Source organism: Schistocerca gregaria, chromosome 4 (assembly GCF_023897955.1).
Source record: "Schistocerca gregaria isolate iqSchGreg1 chromosome 4, iqSchGreg1.2, whole genome shotgun sequence".
Taxonomy (NCBI): domain Eukaryota; kingdom Metazoa; phylum Arthropoda; class Insecta; order Orthoptera; family Acrididae; genus Schistocerca; species Schistocerca gregaria.
The window spans coordinates 546,559,538-546,576,527 of record NC_064923.1 but is presented as its reverse complement, the minus strand read 5'-3'; the positions used below and the strand labels follow the sequence as shown (position 1 = coordinate 546,576,527).

The 16,990-nt window shown below is 42.3% G+C and overlaps 1 protein-coding gene across 1 annotated transcript in view; it reads right to left on the bottom strand.

Moving 5' to 3' along the window:
* Nucleotides 1-455: 455 nt before the first annotated feature.
* Nucleotides 456-16,990, bottom strand: part of LOC126267804 (uncharacterized) — a 51,596-nt gene continuing 35,061 nt past the window's right edge. The window contains exons 2-3 of the mRNA XM_049973109.1: nt 632-987; nt 456-571 (exon numbers count right to left, since the gene is read on the bottom strand). Of these exons, the coding sequence (XP_049829066.1) occupies nt 456-571; nt 632-987 (472 nt within the window). The remainder of the gene's footprint in view (nt 572-631; nt 988-16,990) is intronic.

Sequence of the window (16,990 nt, the reverse complement as noted above, 5' to 3'; positions counted from 1 at the left end):
CCGGAGGACGTGTGTGATATGACAACCTGTATTGTTGTTGTAATTCTGCGTATTCATAAAGTTTTTGCTTCGGGACGTGTAACGCCTTTGACGAGGTTAACTTTCGAAGCGATGTTCGCTACAAATATACCTACGCTCATTAATTAATAGTGTTACTGTGCTTCCTGAATTAAGCTGGAAGTTGACGGTAACAGTTTCCAATATGCGTGCGTGTACCAGCCCCAAACTCAATTGTGTAAAACGAACAAAAGTTCCCAGATATAATTTTGCTTTTTCTCCTCATAAACCCTTAAGGGTTATTTTTGTCATTTTGCAGGATTTCTCCCCCCCTCCCCGGCGCTCTCATTCGCGCCAGTACGAAACTGCGCGTCGCTTCTCTTCTCGCGTGAGGGGTTGGGGTGGGTGTAGGCGAGGTGGGTCGCTGCCGGCTGTCAGTTTTACCCCGCCCCTCCGCTTTAGCCCCGTTTATTCTCGTTCTCTTTTTGCGCCGCGCGGCGCGGCTCTGCCCGTGCGAGCGCACCGCGCCACGCCACGCCGCAGCGGCTGCCGCTGCTCGACTGTTCTCTCTGCTCTGCGTCCCGTCCCGTCCCGTCCCGGCGCGCACTCGCCCGCCCGCCCTCGCCCTCGCTACTCGTCCTCGTCCTCTCCCGCCCGCTGTTTTTCTGGCGCTGCTGCTCTGTCGGTACTGCTGGGGCCGCTCCGCCGCTCGCTAGTTCGCCGCCATTGATCGCCGCTAGGCTCGTCCCCAGCCGGCCGGGAGTGTGGGGCTGCCTGGCACGGCGCGAGGGAGGGCACCGGCGGCGGGGAAGTGCGGAGGCGGGGGACCCGCCAGCACCGAGCGCGGCGCAGCGCGCCACGGCACAGCTCGGCCGGCGCAGCTCCGCGTCGCTTCCCCGCGAGTAACGGTGCCTCGCTGTTCGCAGAGATCCTGCTGCCGTCACTCGACACGGCCCGCTCCCATTTCTCTCCACACGCATTTCACCATTCCTGCCAAAACCACAAAATGATAAGCTTCGTTGCCAATTCAAAACACCGTTCGTCGCCGTTATCACCAGTAGCTCTTCATTGTTTCGTAACAATGTATCCCTCCGCCGTATCTGCTCTCTTTCAGCCAAAGAAACCCGTGACGTCACCAGCGAAAAAGTTGAAAACCAGTCCAGAACCAAGCTGTACCAATTTTCAACATGCATTAGGTTTTATCTGACTTTTTTTTTTTTACACTGAGCTTAAGCAAAAGTTATATAGTAGCCAATTCAGCGTTTGTGTGAGTACACGCTGCGCGCTGTCTCAGCGAGAGAGCGCAGCGAGAATCGATTGGAGGGGGGAGAGAAGGGGAGGGCGCGGCGGAGCGCCGGGCGCCGCTGCTGTCGCACGCGGCTTTATTCCACCGTGGCTGCGCACCGCCAGCGGCGCCGTTTCACTTTATGCAGCTGCGAGGACGATAACAACGATGGGCTATAGGACGCGGCGGGCGCGCAGCGCTGCGCTGGGGAAAATGCCAAATGGGCTATAGGGAACGGCGGGAAGAGAGATTTTGAAGCGGTCGTCTGCTAACCGGGCTCGCACACCCAAAAAGATGGTCACAAAAAAGAAAAAAGGTTGAGAGAAAACAAATTTTGAACTGAAGCTTCGGAAAAAGCAGCCGTTTCTCTTCTTCAAGAATCAGCGTCGCGTAGAATGTGTCAGAAAACTCAACCGTTAATTAACAAGACACAGATATGCTCTAGAGTGTGCTGTCTGTTCAGGGCAAATTTCCACCTCTGCTACGTCGAGCGTTCGGATTAATGTAACAACGAAATTTACGTAACATCCCAACGCACTGCGAGTCAATTTTTATAAAGAAACAAAGGCGCCCAATGAGTTTTAGTCCCATTACCACTGAAAAAATGATATGTCAGGTATTGGCGAAACACGAGCGGCAGATGACGATCCTAACCTCAACCCGCCGTCGCGTGATGTATATCTACGCGGAGCGCACTCGACTTGAGTCTGGCGCCACACAGCCGTCGCCTGTGACGTCATGCGACTTCCGTCGATCCACAGACGTCAGCGCCCGCGATAAACAGCAGCCGACCGCCGCTCGCAGAGATGTTGTTTCCGCTGAAGTGCGAAACGCGCTAGCTTCTTCTTGCCACAGAATTACACGTTCAAGTGAGGTGCTGTTTGCTTCATTACTTGGTCGTAAAGTGGTAGCGGCATTATGGCGTTGCGTTGTTCATCATTTATTAGTTGCGTTTCACGAATGAATAGGCAACTCAAAAGTTTTGTAGGTTGTGAAATACCTACACAACTAGAATAGACAATCGAAATACAAAAGTGGTTTTTACGTCACTGCACCGGTTTACATTGTAAACAACGTTGGCGATCAACCCTCGTCGTTTGCTGAGATCTATCTCGATCACTAATTATTTTGACGAGAGATAATTTTCGCATAAATATATAGAACGCGGAACCTTTTTAAATAATTTTGATATTTTTCCTGAATTTATGATAGTTTCCATGTTTCAAAGCTAAATTACTCTGTTGTATCCAGTTGTTTTTGAAGCTATACTTTAATCGTAATCGATGTGATAAAAAGATTTCTCTTGTTTTTCCTGGCAGTGGAGACGCTGCACGTGAGAATGTGCAGATAATGTTTCTAGAACAATATCCAGAAAATCTGGATACTTTGTAGCAAAAGGTGACATAAACTATGTCTGTGCGGACAAGACGCGACAGTAACATCACTGTGTGATGATGACCACTATCTTTCTCTTTTGTGTGTTATGTTGAATTGTGCATACATACCAATGTTCGTAATGAAGTACATTTAGTGTCAGTAAAAACGGAAAACATTCAGTTGGGTTTGCAGCGCTGTGAATCAAAAGAGATTTAAATGCTGAAGATTCACTAATGTTGCGTACGTACTTGGATGTCCTTTCAACACCGTCTGCAGCGTGACTGAGAGCAAAAACGCTTGGAGAACATACTGCAAATAATAATGCCTTTGTTCATCTGCTTTTTGATTGAGTATATTCCTAAACCAGACGGGAATTTGTGTCTCATATATCTTTATGTTTCACGTAGATCTATTTATTACAAAGTTGTTTGATAATAGACAAATACGTGCTCTTGTTTATACTAATTTATTGAAAATAATGTTCATCAAAAGTATTGCCATGAAAAACATTTCATATTTTAAATGTGCAGTCCACATCACTCTCCTTACTGTATATTTATCTGCAATATGAATTATTTTCAGGTAAGGCAGTCGACCATAGTTCAGTTGTATAAAATTAAGGATGACTCATGATATAATATGTATTTTTGACCTAGTTCAAATGTGGATCTTGCTTTATTAGCCTAGCTCAGGTAAGTACCTCACTGTAGCCGAGTTCTGCATTTGACACAAAAGTTATCATTAACAAAATTAACTACATTTCGGATCCGTACATTTGCCACTGTCTGGCAGTTCCTGTACATTCGAACTATCCTTTCACTTCCTTTACAACAACAACAAAAAATTGGTTCAGATGGTTCTGATCACTATGGGCCTTAACATCTGAGGTCATCAGTCCCCTAGAACTTAGAAGTGCGTAAACCTAACTAACCTAAGGACGTCACATACATCCATGCCCGAGGCAGGATTCGAACCTGCAACCGTAGCGGTCGCGCAGTTCGAGACTGAAGCGCCTAGAACCGCACGGTCACAGCAGCCAGTCCTTTACAACAGTTCGCTCTGCTTCAGTCATCATTAATTACCAATATACGTCTAGCACGACACGGTATGACATAATTCCATTATCTTTAGGTGCCCGTAAGTTATTTGTGGGTGATTCAATAAAAGCTAATGTAGTTTTACGGCTGTTTCATAATGAACTACCTCAAATTATGCTCAGAGTTTGTGTGCAAGTTTGCTAAAAGATCAACGACAGATGCACAGTTTCATTATTCTTAAATTTGGGTAGGAGCCTGGGAAGTGAAGAGTGACAAAGCGACATTTCTAAAAATTGCAGCCAAGTTTAAAGTTCTGTATTTCAGCGTATAACGGTGGTAAAACTGCAAACCTGGACAAGACAGCTGAATAGTTCATATGGTGTACCTTTTGTGAGTTTGTGTCATTTGATTCACTAGTTTAGATCCAAACGGGACACAAAGCTGCCAATAAAATTTGTCGTGACAAAACATAACTCAAGTTTAACTTGCCTGACCTCTTCTTATTTGGTTTACTTGGTTACTTTTGTGAGCATGTTGTCTATTTGCTTTTTTATAAAATTTGCGAGGGTTGTCATTTTTGGGTTTGTAGTTTCTGAGATACATCGCAGTAAAGCTGACCAAAAAAGATTTACTACAAAGTAGGTGCCTTTTAAGCCCTTCTATATTCTAAGAAACGTCTGATCCATAGCTGCATTATTTACCATTTTTTCTACAAAAATTCAAATTTCCACTATTGCTTTTCCCTGAAGATGTACAATTATACAGGGAAGTTTGCCACGCATTTATTTCGGAGCATAAAGAAACAAAGAATTTTTTTCAAAGACTTCTCAAGTACGGTCAAATTAAAAGATTGAATTACTCCTTGGTAACTTTTGCCACCAGCAGTCAATAAAACACTGGCAAGTCCATCGACAAGAGACCAGGCTCGGTAGATAGGCAAGTCAAGCCACAGGCAGGGGAGTTTTTCCAGGTTCTCAAGCCTGTTAGCGAGTTTCTTACTGTTAGTACTTTTATGGCTTTAAGTTGGCATCACTGGGATGAGTCTTGATCAGTTGATGTATCAACATTGTTTTGTTTATAACCTCTAAAATACATTTCAAAATGGCGAGTCCACTTGAAACGTCCACATTAGTTAAACACCGTTCTGTTATTCGTTTTTTCAAAAAAAAAATGGCTCTGAGCACTATGGGACTTAACATCTGTGGTCATCAGTCCCCTAGAACTTAGAACTACTTAAACCTAACTAACCTAAGGACATCACACACATCCATGCCCGAGGCAGGATTCGAACCTGCGACCGTAGCAGTCGCGCGGCTCCGGACTGAGCGCCTAGAACCGCGAGACCACCGCGGCCGGCATTCGTTTTTTTTTTTTTTTTTTTTTTTTTTTTTTTTTTTTTTTTTTTTTTTTACTTGCTGAAGGTAAGAAACCAGTGAATATATACTTTAGAATGTCTAAAGTACATTATGATGGACGTATGAATGGTGTAAATTTTTACAAGTGGGTAGAGCAGTTCAAAAATGGTCGCGACTCAGTGACTGACGAACACCGTTCTGGTCGACCAGCTGCAGTTTCAATTCCCTCACTTGACAATCGAATTGATGGCTTTATTCTTGCCGACCGGCGTGTGACTGTGGAAACGATAGTTGATAAGGTTCAAGTTGGTACTGGTACATTCCATAACATTATCTGTAACAAGCTGACGTACCAAAGGAGTTGGCGCGGCTTCACAAGGAAACAAGGTTGAGAGTGTGCACAGAGCTAAAGGAACGTTATGAAAGAGAAGGTGAGCACTTCCTCAAAAAAATTTTAACTTGTGATGAAACTTGGGTTCGCTATTTTGCGCCAGAATAAAAAATACAAAGCATGAAGTGGAAGCACACCAACTCACCCGTCAAGAAAAAATTCAAAATAAAACATCAGCAGGAAAAGTGATCGTGACGGTGTTTTGGGATGTTGATTGTCAAGTTTTTTGTCATTTTCTCGAAAAGCGGCGTACAATGAACAGCCAATACTACTCGGATTTGCTTTTAAACAAAGTGAAGCCAGCCATGAGAGAGAAACGTCGTGGATCTCAGAGGAGAGGTGTGATTCTCCATCAAGACAACGCACGTCCTCATATTGCAAAACTAACCTGTGCAATCATCGACAAATTGGGCTAGGAAGTACTGCCTCATCCCCCTTACAGTTCTGATTTAGCACCTAATGATTTCCATTTGTCTGGTGTACGGAAGGAGGTACTATGTGGGTAGAGATTCCAGGAAAACGAGGACGTGAAAAAGTTTTTGGGAAATTGGTTCAAAGATCAATATAAAGAGTTCTTTGCAACCAGAATTAAACAGTTTGTAGCCCGTTGGAACAAGTGCATAAATGTTCAAGGGGATTACGTTGAAAAGTAGTCTCCTCTCTGTCAAATAAGTAGTTGTTATCTTCTCCACACACTGTCACTGCTATTCTTCCGTACACACTTACTTCTTTGACAAAAATCCGTACAGTTCTTGTTCTTCCAGAGTTATATTTCATTCCCTCTTGATGATCTTGTGAGTCGATCTTGGCATACGTTCTATCCTCTGTTCTTCTCCTCTTCTTCCCATCAGGCCCTCTTCTCCGCTGAAAACTTCAATATCACGCTGTTTTGTCCTAAAATTCAGTGACTCTTATGACAAAGATGTCATCACACATCTCTGGCAAAATCTTCGTGCTGCTCATTGCTCAACATCCAAAAAATGCTTCCTACTCTCACAATGCTTCAACTTTTCTCCCCGAACTCACCATCGATTCATTACCACAAAATAAAACTCGTTTCTTCACTAACAAACTGCCATGTCCTGTGTGTGCAGCTTTCTACTACTGTCCCCCGTAGTCAAATGGCTCTGAGCACTATGGGACTTAAGATCTATGGTCATCAGTCCCCTCCGTAGTCAACTGTCTCTTCCTCCTCGATAAAATTACAGTGACAATTTTGTACCTGTAGGACCATAGGACTGCCTTTGACATTTATATAACATAGAATGTCTATTAACTTGACATGAAACACACCAATTTTTTTAAATGTATAATTGAATTCGTTAACATTTATGCTTCTTTTAAATTTTTGCATCAATAAAAAACATGTTATTTTAAATCCTGATTTAAACATTGTTCGTAATTGAAGAGATACTATAGTAATTTACAATGTAGAAAAACCTCGATCACAAGTAAGTGTATACATCAAAATATTTCAGATGGTAGACTACATAGGTGAAATTCAAACTCTTATACCAGGCTGCAGTCCTATCTCTGAAATAGATTTGTTATTTTTTGTTCCAATAAACCCACAAGTTTTGCCAAAAAAGATATGAGCTACAACAGAATCATACCTTAGGCTGTCACTGGTTATGCAAAAGCTTTTGCACCACATTTACTGAATTTCGAGAAAATGGGTAACAATATGATGTGCAGTGATTTGATTGTTTTCCTGCAGAAACCTTAAACAACATCGAGGATGATAAACGAGTACTTCTCATCAAAATCGAGTGGTGTAATCGCTTAAATACGGGGAAACACGAAACTATATTTTTCTACGGTGCGTCGACGATTAACAATTAACGATTAAACAACCAATATTACCGTAGTGTACAGACGTGTTAACACGCCATGGAGAATTGGAAGTCTATTCTAAACCTTTCAAAATTTTTGAAGACGCTGTGTGCACATGTAACGAAGGAGAGTAATGTATTGTCCACTTGCTTTCAGCCTGTAGTAATTTAATGAAAGAGAGGCACACCCTCAAGAAGCAGGTAGCTGAAAAAGGAGAACTATGACCAACCAATGAATCACACTTAGTTCATGAATTCACAAAAGATTTTTATAACTTTTATTATTCAATAAGATTCTGACTTATACGACAATTCTTTGGTGTGAACTGAAATTTCATACATGTCCTGAAAATCCTGGACCTAAGAAAGAAGGCTAACAGATTGATGTAGGTATAAGAGTGATATTTAACTAAATTATCAAGTCTTGATACACTATAATTTTGTATTTGGAAAGTATGTACCTGATGTAACCGCGAGATTCATACTATATTTGTTAAACTAAAATTCTACGAATAATATTTTAAGCTAACCTTCCTACATGTAATATTACAATGTACTGGACCACGTCGCATAAATGAATAAAAATAACAGTTTTTTGAAACTGTGTTTAATTTTGCGAAACAAAGTGATAGGTTGTCTGGTGGGAGATTTTTGTAGACACCGCTATGAGGAAGATCATTTATTGGCAGTTGCTCAATTTCAAGTGGTATGCGATTTGTTAGGGTCCACTATACTCTACAGATCAATGACATAATTCAAGTGCCGGGCAGCACTCATATTGATGCAGCGTGCAGACATTTGGTTCAGTACTTCACACTGTAAAACTGATCAAAATTTGTAGTCTCCATCACTGATGCTGTCACCAAGCATGTTTGTCATTTTGCTGAATTGCGACAGTCATGCTTTGAGTGTAAGCCTAAGGAACCGAAAGTGACACATCATTTTGGCTTGAGTCCACAAAATTTAGTTAAGTCAATTTCGTGGCCATTCTTGTTTCGATAAACCTTGACCATTTACACGAAATAGCTTAGAAACTGTTTTTTTTTTTTCCTAGAACTTCTATTCAATCAGTTTTGACACAAACGTCCGTGGAAAGTGAGAGTAGGGCCTCCCGCAAGCTTACCCTCGGTGCACTAGCCCTCCAGGACCAGAAAGTTGGCGAGACACTCGAACACTGCTGAAATTGTTGAAACTTCTTTATTTAAATGTTTGAATCTCTACTTAAAATGCTGAATGACTGAGAAGATGAAACTTCTACGTTTTGCAACAGCTGAGTAAAACTGAACGTAGTGAGTCTACTTTCTCTTTACTTTTTCTTATCATGTCAACACTGACCCGCAATATTCTAGCGCAACGCAGTCTGACTGCTCAAAAAAAATTTCAACCTGACTTCAGATAATACAAAAGAATGGCCCTGAGTAAGAAGCAATCCTGACAATAGCCTATACATTTCATTAAGCACTTACCTCACAAAAATCTTCATTAAGCGACTGCAATACAGCGAGCGTCAGTACTGCCAGCTAAATAAAAGATTCTACTACTAAAGCCACTAACTACTAACAGGCATGTGGTTGCTCGCCATTAAAACTGCACCATGAACACGGCATGCAGATAATCAGCATTTCAGTGCAGTCACACAAAGTTGGTATCTGTAGCTCCATCTACAATCTGTATAAGGTTTCTTATTCATAAATCGCATTTGCAATAAGATCGTTCTGTGCCTCGTGTAAGAAGGCGAAGAGTAGTGAGCGACTGGTTTTAGGAAAGCCGTACTCAACGCTGTGCTGGATCTCATCGACAAAACGCGACCAGCAGCCTAGATGACAGGCATATAGTTCGCTCAGCCGTGCAGCATCGTATAGCCACGTCACGCACCTTGAGTCAGGAAATAGGCTCGCTCACAACAATACACTCACAGTGTGACGATGTCTCGAACACCACCACTGTTACCACAGCTACCATTGTTACGGCTTCCTTTGCTTCGCAGCAGAGAGAGGCGCACCGGTAGGGTGGATGACACTATTTAGACACAAGAACTGCACCGTATGCCACTCGTTGCTTTGCAGGCATTCAAATGTTTCGTCGTTCTCTGTTTTTAAACATGTACATATACTTTGTTATGAACTGCTGTTTCCGGTGTGGATATGTATTTAGTTGTCAGAGTTTTCTAAAGTTTTTAATGTTTTTAGGGTATTCTGTGGTGCTTGTCTAAAATGCTCATTTTGGTGGTTAGCATTCGTATAGAAGTTGTGGATATTTCAAGGGACTACTGAGGACATTTGTAGTTTATGGTTATTGGGTGTTACTTACAGGTTTCCCAGTGTGTAGTGTTGGAATGGCTGTTTGGACTATTCAGTCTAGATATTTCACGACCACTTCCTGCTTTTAAGGCGTATGAGTGTGTTATTTGTTTCCTATATAATTTAGGCCTTTTACTATTTCGTATGTGGTTTTGCAATGTTCGGTTGTGAATTTGTTGCGGCTGATGTATGTCCTAAAATGAATGACTTCAACTACCGCTTTTGTTTTCGTTTTAAATGTATCGTTTTGCGTCTGGTTATCAGTAACTGGGACTGGGTTCAGTGTTGAGAATTTCTTTACGAAGTGCCTTTTGGGCGCACGGGTTCGTTTTGCATTGGTGTACCACTATCACAGTGTGTTTTAGGTACTCAGTGTTTTAATATTTGAATTACGCATTCCGTCTAATATTATTTCACGTAGATTGGGATTCGATTTGCGATGAATGGCACCTCCTTTTAGCGAGGACATAAAAAGATGTGCTCGGCGTTTGCCTCCCTTGTGAAGGTTATTGTCTCGGTTCCCCAATTTATTGACTCATTGAAGTTCATTGTCTTGTTCTTGTTTGTTAATGTGCATGTGTCTCTTGGTTGTATGTTATACATATGTGTTTATTGATTTTACTGATTGACTTCTACTAGTTTACCTTATAGGCTATTGTTACAGATAAATAGAGGATTTTCCACAAGAGGTGTTCTTCGGAAACTGTTCGTCCTTATCTAACATGTATGGTACTTTTAACGATGTGGGCAGATACTGATGGTGGATTTTACATGTTGGCAACATTGTTTAATGGCCAGTACCTTTTCTGTAATTAATAGAAACACTAGTGAGTAGTATCGTTCTTACTTTGGAGATATTGCATTTTTATGGTCCTTTACTTACACGAGTTACATATTTGCTGTGCTAGTGTGTTCGTGGACTTCAGAGATATGACTGGGCTTCTGTACAATGGAACATGTGTTTATAGTTTTTTGTGACTTCAGGGCTATTTGTATACTTGGCTCTAGGCCATGATTTACATTGTTTGTGTACTGGTCGTCATTGGTGTATATGTGATATTATTTCGTTGGGTTTGTATTGTCCAATTAACGTTTGTTCATCAGGTTTTCTTGCATTTGTTAACTCCTGTCGTTTGACTTTATGTTATTATGTTGTTTCATTTTATTACTGGTACATCCGATATTCGTACGTGTTCCAGTTAGATATATGAATGACTTCTGTTGCTTTTCTGGTATAATTCGTTGTACGTGTGGGCTCCCCTCGGTTACATTACGTCATTGGAATATGTAGTTATTGTATATAAAACATTTAAACTTTGTAAATTAAATGCCGAGTTTTGTTTTGTGTTGGTATCGATAGTATACTTTTATTATTTAATTTAGTGATGTGATTTATTCCCGTTTAAATCACAAACTGTGATTTTCGTTGCCAGTACTCACATTATAGGCTACTTAACTATCACGCTACGTATGTTTTCATATAGAGGGGCCTGAAGAAGACAATTTTGCATATCTAAACTAGTAACACGTTTTGAATAAACGACGTTTGAATTACAATACAGCTGTTCGTTTCACTTTTCATTATTCAAGATAATCCCTCTGGTTCGCTCAGTCGAAAATGTGGACAACTGCCATTACAGTGATGACTTATTGAAACCGGTTTTTGTGTCATAAAGTCAGCTCGTTGGCGACTTTTTCCCAAGAATAAAACTAAGACTACATGATGGCAGCGCTCTCCTGATTTATCTCGATGCATAATGTGCTCGAATGTTGCCCTGGCCAGCCCTTTCTCCAGATCTCTCATCGATCTCTGGTACACTACTACTCGGTAACTACTACGGCTAGTGAATTCTCTCACAAACTTGAAACAGCATGATATGACGTATCCGTATGTCACCCGACATGACTTTGAGTCGATTTCCAGCCAGCTTAAAGCCATTGTTGTTGGCAGACGAGGCAGCTCAATGTACTAATTTTTGCATCCTGGACACATCATGAAGTAATACCAGTATGTATTCTTCCTACCGTACTGCACATATACGAACAATACGTAAAACTAAATTTTTTTCCATCCTTCCTGTACGGTTTTAGTGGCCAGCAGCGTTTACTTAAATTATGCTGCTCATTTCCTCATAATCTTCTGTCAGTCAGGGTTATATGTGTCAACAGTTTGTACAATTTTATTTGTGTTTTCGTCTTTCAAATTTCCACTGATTGCTCCACACGTAATTTGAACCTATTAACAATGTTATATAAATTGGTGTTAAAACAACGTTAACATCACCGGCCAGAAAGTTAAAACATAGTACCTAGTTGTTTAGCTGACATTCAGTACTTCACTACTTTTCGGTATTTTTCAATGAATACCGTCGGCGTTCTTTACTTGCTTAAGTTCTTAAAAAGAATCATACTATATATGGATTGTAACTCTCAAAGTGCTTTCTCTACATAAGATTTTGTTGCTTGTACTTTGAATTGAAATTTATACAAATGCCCTTGGGATTTTCAGTGGTGCATCATTTCACGCACAATCCCAGTGCTTATACAAGTTAGAGTAGTGTCAGTTCCTGAGGAAGAAGGTTTGAAACTTAAAGGTTAAATAAATTTTACTTAGCAAAATTTGGGCAGACTTGGGAGGTAGCAGTGCAAAGTTTCTTATCAGCATATTGTGGAGCTTAGTCCTAGGGTAAGGTCCACGCTCCTCCACACTGCCTCGCGGGGAGAGCAGATGAGACCTTACTGGCGGTGACCCGTCTGTCAGTCCGGGACGTTGAGGTCGGCGTCTCGTGTTGCACTATATGCTGAGTACTCCATGTTCCTCGTGTTTTGTTTGCATCTTCACCCACAACAGCACAAACACGACACTTGGTGGCGGCAAACGCAGTTACCACAGTAATGCACACGACACTGTCACAGAGATGAGGAAAGAAGGTTTCTATTTCGGTATCCCACAACACTCACGATCGAACTAATGAGTGAGCTTGTACTCTGTTGTTCGCTATCCGAGTTAAAGACTATAGGAGTCAAGCTGCGCTTTTGTCGTAGGCATCTACAGGGTGTTTCAAAAATGACCGGTATATTTGAAACGCCAATACAAACTAAACGAGCAGCGATAGAAATACACCGTTTGTTGCAATATGCTTGGGACAACAGTACATTTTCAGGTAGACAAACTTTCGAAATTACAGTAGTTACAATTGTCAACAACAGATGGCGCTGCGGTCTGGGAAACTCTATAGTACGATATTTTCCACATATCCACCATGCGTAGCAGTAATATGGCGTAGTATCTGAATGAAATTACCCGAAACCTTTGACAACGTGTCTGGCGGAATGGCTTCACATGTAGATGAGATGTACTGCTTCAGCTGTTCAATTGTTTCTGGATTCTGGCGGTACACCTGGTCTTTCAAGTGTCCCCACAGAAAGAAGTCACAGGGGTTCATGTCTGGCGAATAGGGAGGCCAATCCACGCCGCCTTCTGTATGTTTCGTATAGCCCAAAGCAGTCACACGATCATCGAAATATTCATTCAGGAAATTAAAGACGTCGGCCGTGCGATGTGGCCGGGCACCATCTTGCATAAACCACGAGGTGTTCGCAGTGTCGTCTAAGGCAGTTTGTACCGCCACAAATTCACGAAGAATGTCCAGATAGCGTGATGCAGTAATCGTTTCGGATCTGAAAAATGGGCCAATGATTCCTTTGGAAGAAATGGCGGCCCAGACCAGTACTTTTTGAGGATGCAGGGACGATGGAACTGCAACATGGGGCTTTTCGGTTCGCATTTGCGCCAGTTCTGTTTATTGACGAAGCCGTCCAGGTAAAAATAAGCTTCGTCAGTAAACCAAATGTTGCCCACATGCATATCGCCGTCATCAATCCTGTGCACTATATCGTTAGCGAATGTCTCTCGTGCAGCAATAGTAGCGGCGCTGAGGGGTTGCCGCGTTTGAATTTTGTATGGATAGAGGTGTAAACTCTGGCGCATGAGACGATACGTGGACGTTGGCTTCATTTGGACCGCAGCTGCAACACGGCGAACGGAAACCGGAGGCCACTGTTGGATCACCTGCTGCACTAGCTGCACGTTGCCCTCTGTGGTTGCCGTACGCGGTCGCCCTACCTTTCCAGCACGTTCACCCGCCACGTTCCCAGTCCGTTGAAATTTTTCAAACAGATCCTTTATTGTATCGCTTTTCGGTTCTTTGGTTACATTAAACCTCCGTTGAAAACTTCGTCTTGTTGCAACAACACTGTGTTCTAGGCGGTGGAATTCCAACACCAGAAAAATCCTCTGTTCTAAGGAATAAACCATGTTGTCCACAGCACACTTGCACGTTGTGAACAGCACACGCTTACAGCAGAAAGACGACGTACAGAATGGCGCACCCACAGACTGCGTTGTCTTCTATATCTTTCACATCACTTGCAGCGCCATCTGTTGTTGAAAATTGTAACTACTGTAATTTCGAAAGTTTGTCCGCCTGAAAATGTACTGTTGTCCCAAGCATATTGCAACAAACGGTGTATTTCTATCGCTGCTCGTTTAGTTTTTATTGCCGTTTCAAATATACCGGTCATTTTTGAAACACCCTGTAGCAGCACTTTGTCTTGTAACTTAATTGCAGTGTTATTGTGCAATTATGAGGTTTTTAAATTAAATGGCTCTGAGCACTATGGCACTTAACAGCTGAGGTCATCAGGCCCCTAGAACTAGAACTACTTAAACCTAACTAACCTAAGGACATCACACACAATTATGTGGTCATTTACAATTTGTATTGGTATTCATTTCTCTTCCAGGACGACCATCGCAACTCCATCAAATAAGTTCCTATAGCCCAGAGCGGTCATACGTTTTCTTTATTAATTTATCGGTGTTTTAACAAAACTAAAGTTACGCGACGAATACTGACACGCATATAGTTCGTCCAGCAGCTACATTTGTACTCCGCAAGCCAACTCTCGATGTGTGGTGGAGGGTACTTCTGGCACCACTATGGTTTCCCCAGCTGCCTGTTTCAATCACGAAAGGCACATGGGAAGAACGACGATCCCTCAGTCTTTGTATGAGCTCTAATCTTTCTGAGTTTTCTCTCATGGTTATTTCTCGAGATCTAAGCGCGAAAAAGTAATACACTGCCTGAGTCTGGGACATACGTTCTTGAAATTTCCGTGATGCACAGCTCCTTTCTTGTAGCGTCTCTGCAATGCTCTCACGCTGACTAAACTGTCCCACAGTCCGCAGCTCGTGGTCGTGCGGTAGCGTTCTCGCTTCCCACCCCCGGGTTCCCGGGTTCGATTGCCGGCGGGGTCAGGTATTTTCTCTGCCTCGTGATGGCTGGGTGTTGTGTGATGTCCTTAGGTTAGTTTGGTTTAAGAAGTTTTAAGTTCTAGGAGACTGATGACCATAAATGTTAAGTCCCATAGTGCTCAGAGCCATTTGAACCATTTGAAACTGTCCCACAACGAAATGCACCGCTCGCCGTTGTATGTTTTCTGTCTCTTCAATTAATCCAACCTGATAAGCATCCCAGATTGACGAAAAATACTCCATAACCGGTCAAGCTTTCTTTGAGTTAAAGTTACTCTGAACATCAAATGCCACATAGTTTACCGTTTTTACTCTTTCCAGTGACTGATCTTCAATAATGGACTCGAGCAATAACGGGGTTTCCCATTTATTTATGAGCAATACAATACAATAATCTGTGTTGCCCCAAGCGTCGATCCTCTGCAGGTTCTCCCGCATTTCACTACACTTTTCTATCGTTGCAATCTACATCTACATCAAACTCCGCAAGCCACCTAATGGTGTGTCGTGGAAGGTACTTTCGGTACCACTGTCTGATCCCTCCATATCTGCTCCACTCGCAAAGGGTGCGTGGGAAGAATGATTGTCGGTAAGTCTCTGTACTGGCTCTAATTTTCCCCTCGTGGTCAATACGCGAGATGTATGTGGGGGGTAGTAATATGTTATCTGACTCTTCCTGAAAAGTGCTGTCCCGAAATTGCAATAGTAAATCTCTCCGTGGTGCACAGCTTCTCTCTCTTGTAACGTCTGCTAGTGGAGTTTGTTCAGCATCTTCCTAACGCTCTCTCGCCAGCTAAACGATCCGGTGACGAAACGCGCCGTTCTTCGTTGGAACTTCTCTATCTCCTCTATCAGTCCTACCTGAGAGGGCTCCCAGACGGATGAACAATACTCAGGAATCGGGCGAACAAGCGCCTTGTAAGCCATTTCTTTCGTGGACGAGTTACATTTCCTTAAGATTTTTCCGATGAATCTGAGTCTGGTGTCTGCTTTTCCCACTATGTGTTTTATATGGTCATTCCACATAAGGCTGCTCTGGATAATTACGCCTAGATATTTTACGGCAGATGCTGTCGTCAATAGTGTAGCTGTACAGTAGTGGATTTCTTTTCCTATCTACGCGCAATACGTTACATTTATTTACGTTCAAGGTCAACTGCCACACTCTGCATCATTCATCAATTCTCTGCACGTCGTTCTGCAAATTCTTACTATCTTCTGGCGTTGCTACTTTGGTATAAACAACTGCATCATCTGCGAATAGCCTTAAAGAGCATCCGACTCTTTCTACTAGATCATTTATATATATTGTGAACAACAACAGTCCTCTCACACTTCCCTGTGGTACTCCGGATATTACCTTTACATCTGTCGATTTAGTTCCGTTAAGAGCGACGTGTTGAGTTGTGTCTGCAAGAAAGTCTTGAATCCAATCGCAGGTCTGCTCGGATACTCTGTAAGCTCGTATTTTTTCATTAAAAGGCAATGCGGGACGGTGTCAAATGCCTTTCTGAAATCAAGGAACACGGCATCAGCCTGAGCGCCGTTGTCAACTGCTCTATGGATCTCGTGGAGGAACAGAGCGAGCTGAGTTTCGCAGGATCTACGTTTGCGGAATCCATGTTGATTTTTATAGAGGAGCTGTTCACTTTCCAAGAACGTCATAAATCTTGAACGTAAAACATGATCCATAATTCTATAACAGATTGACGTCAACGATATAGGTCTATATTTTTTCGGATCTGTCACACGGCCTTTCTTAAAAACGGGAATGACCTGCGTTTTTTTTTCCAGTCGTTAGGTGCCTTTTGTTGCTCAAACGACCTACGACAAATTACTGCTAGAAAGGGAGCAAGTTCTTTCGCATAATCTTTATACAATCTTATAGTTATCTCATCTGGTCCTGAAGCCTTTCCACTACTAGGGGGTTGTAGCTGGTTTTGAACTCCGCGATCAGTTATCTCAGTATCTCCAATTTCGATGTTCGCACGACGATTGAAAGGACGGACAATGTTACGATCTTCCACGGTGAAACAACTTCGGAAGACCGAATTCGGTATTTCGGCCTTCTCTCTGTTATCATCCGTTTCGGTGCCGCT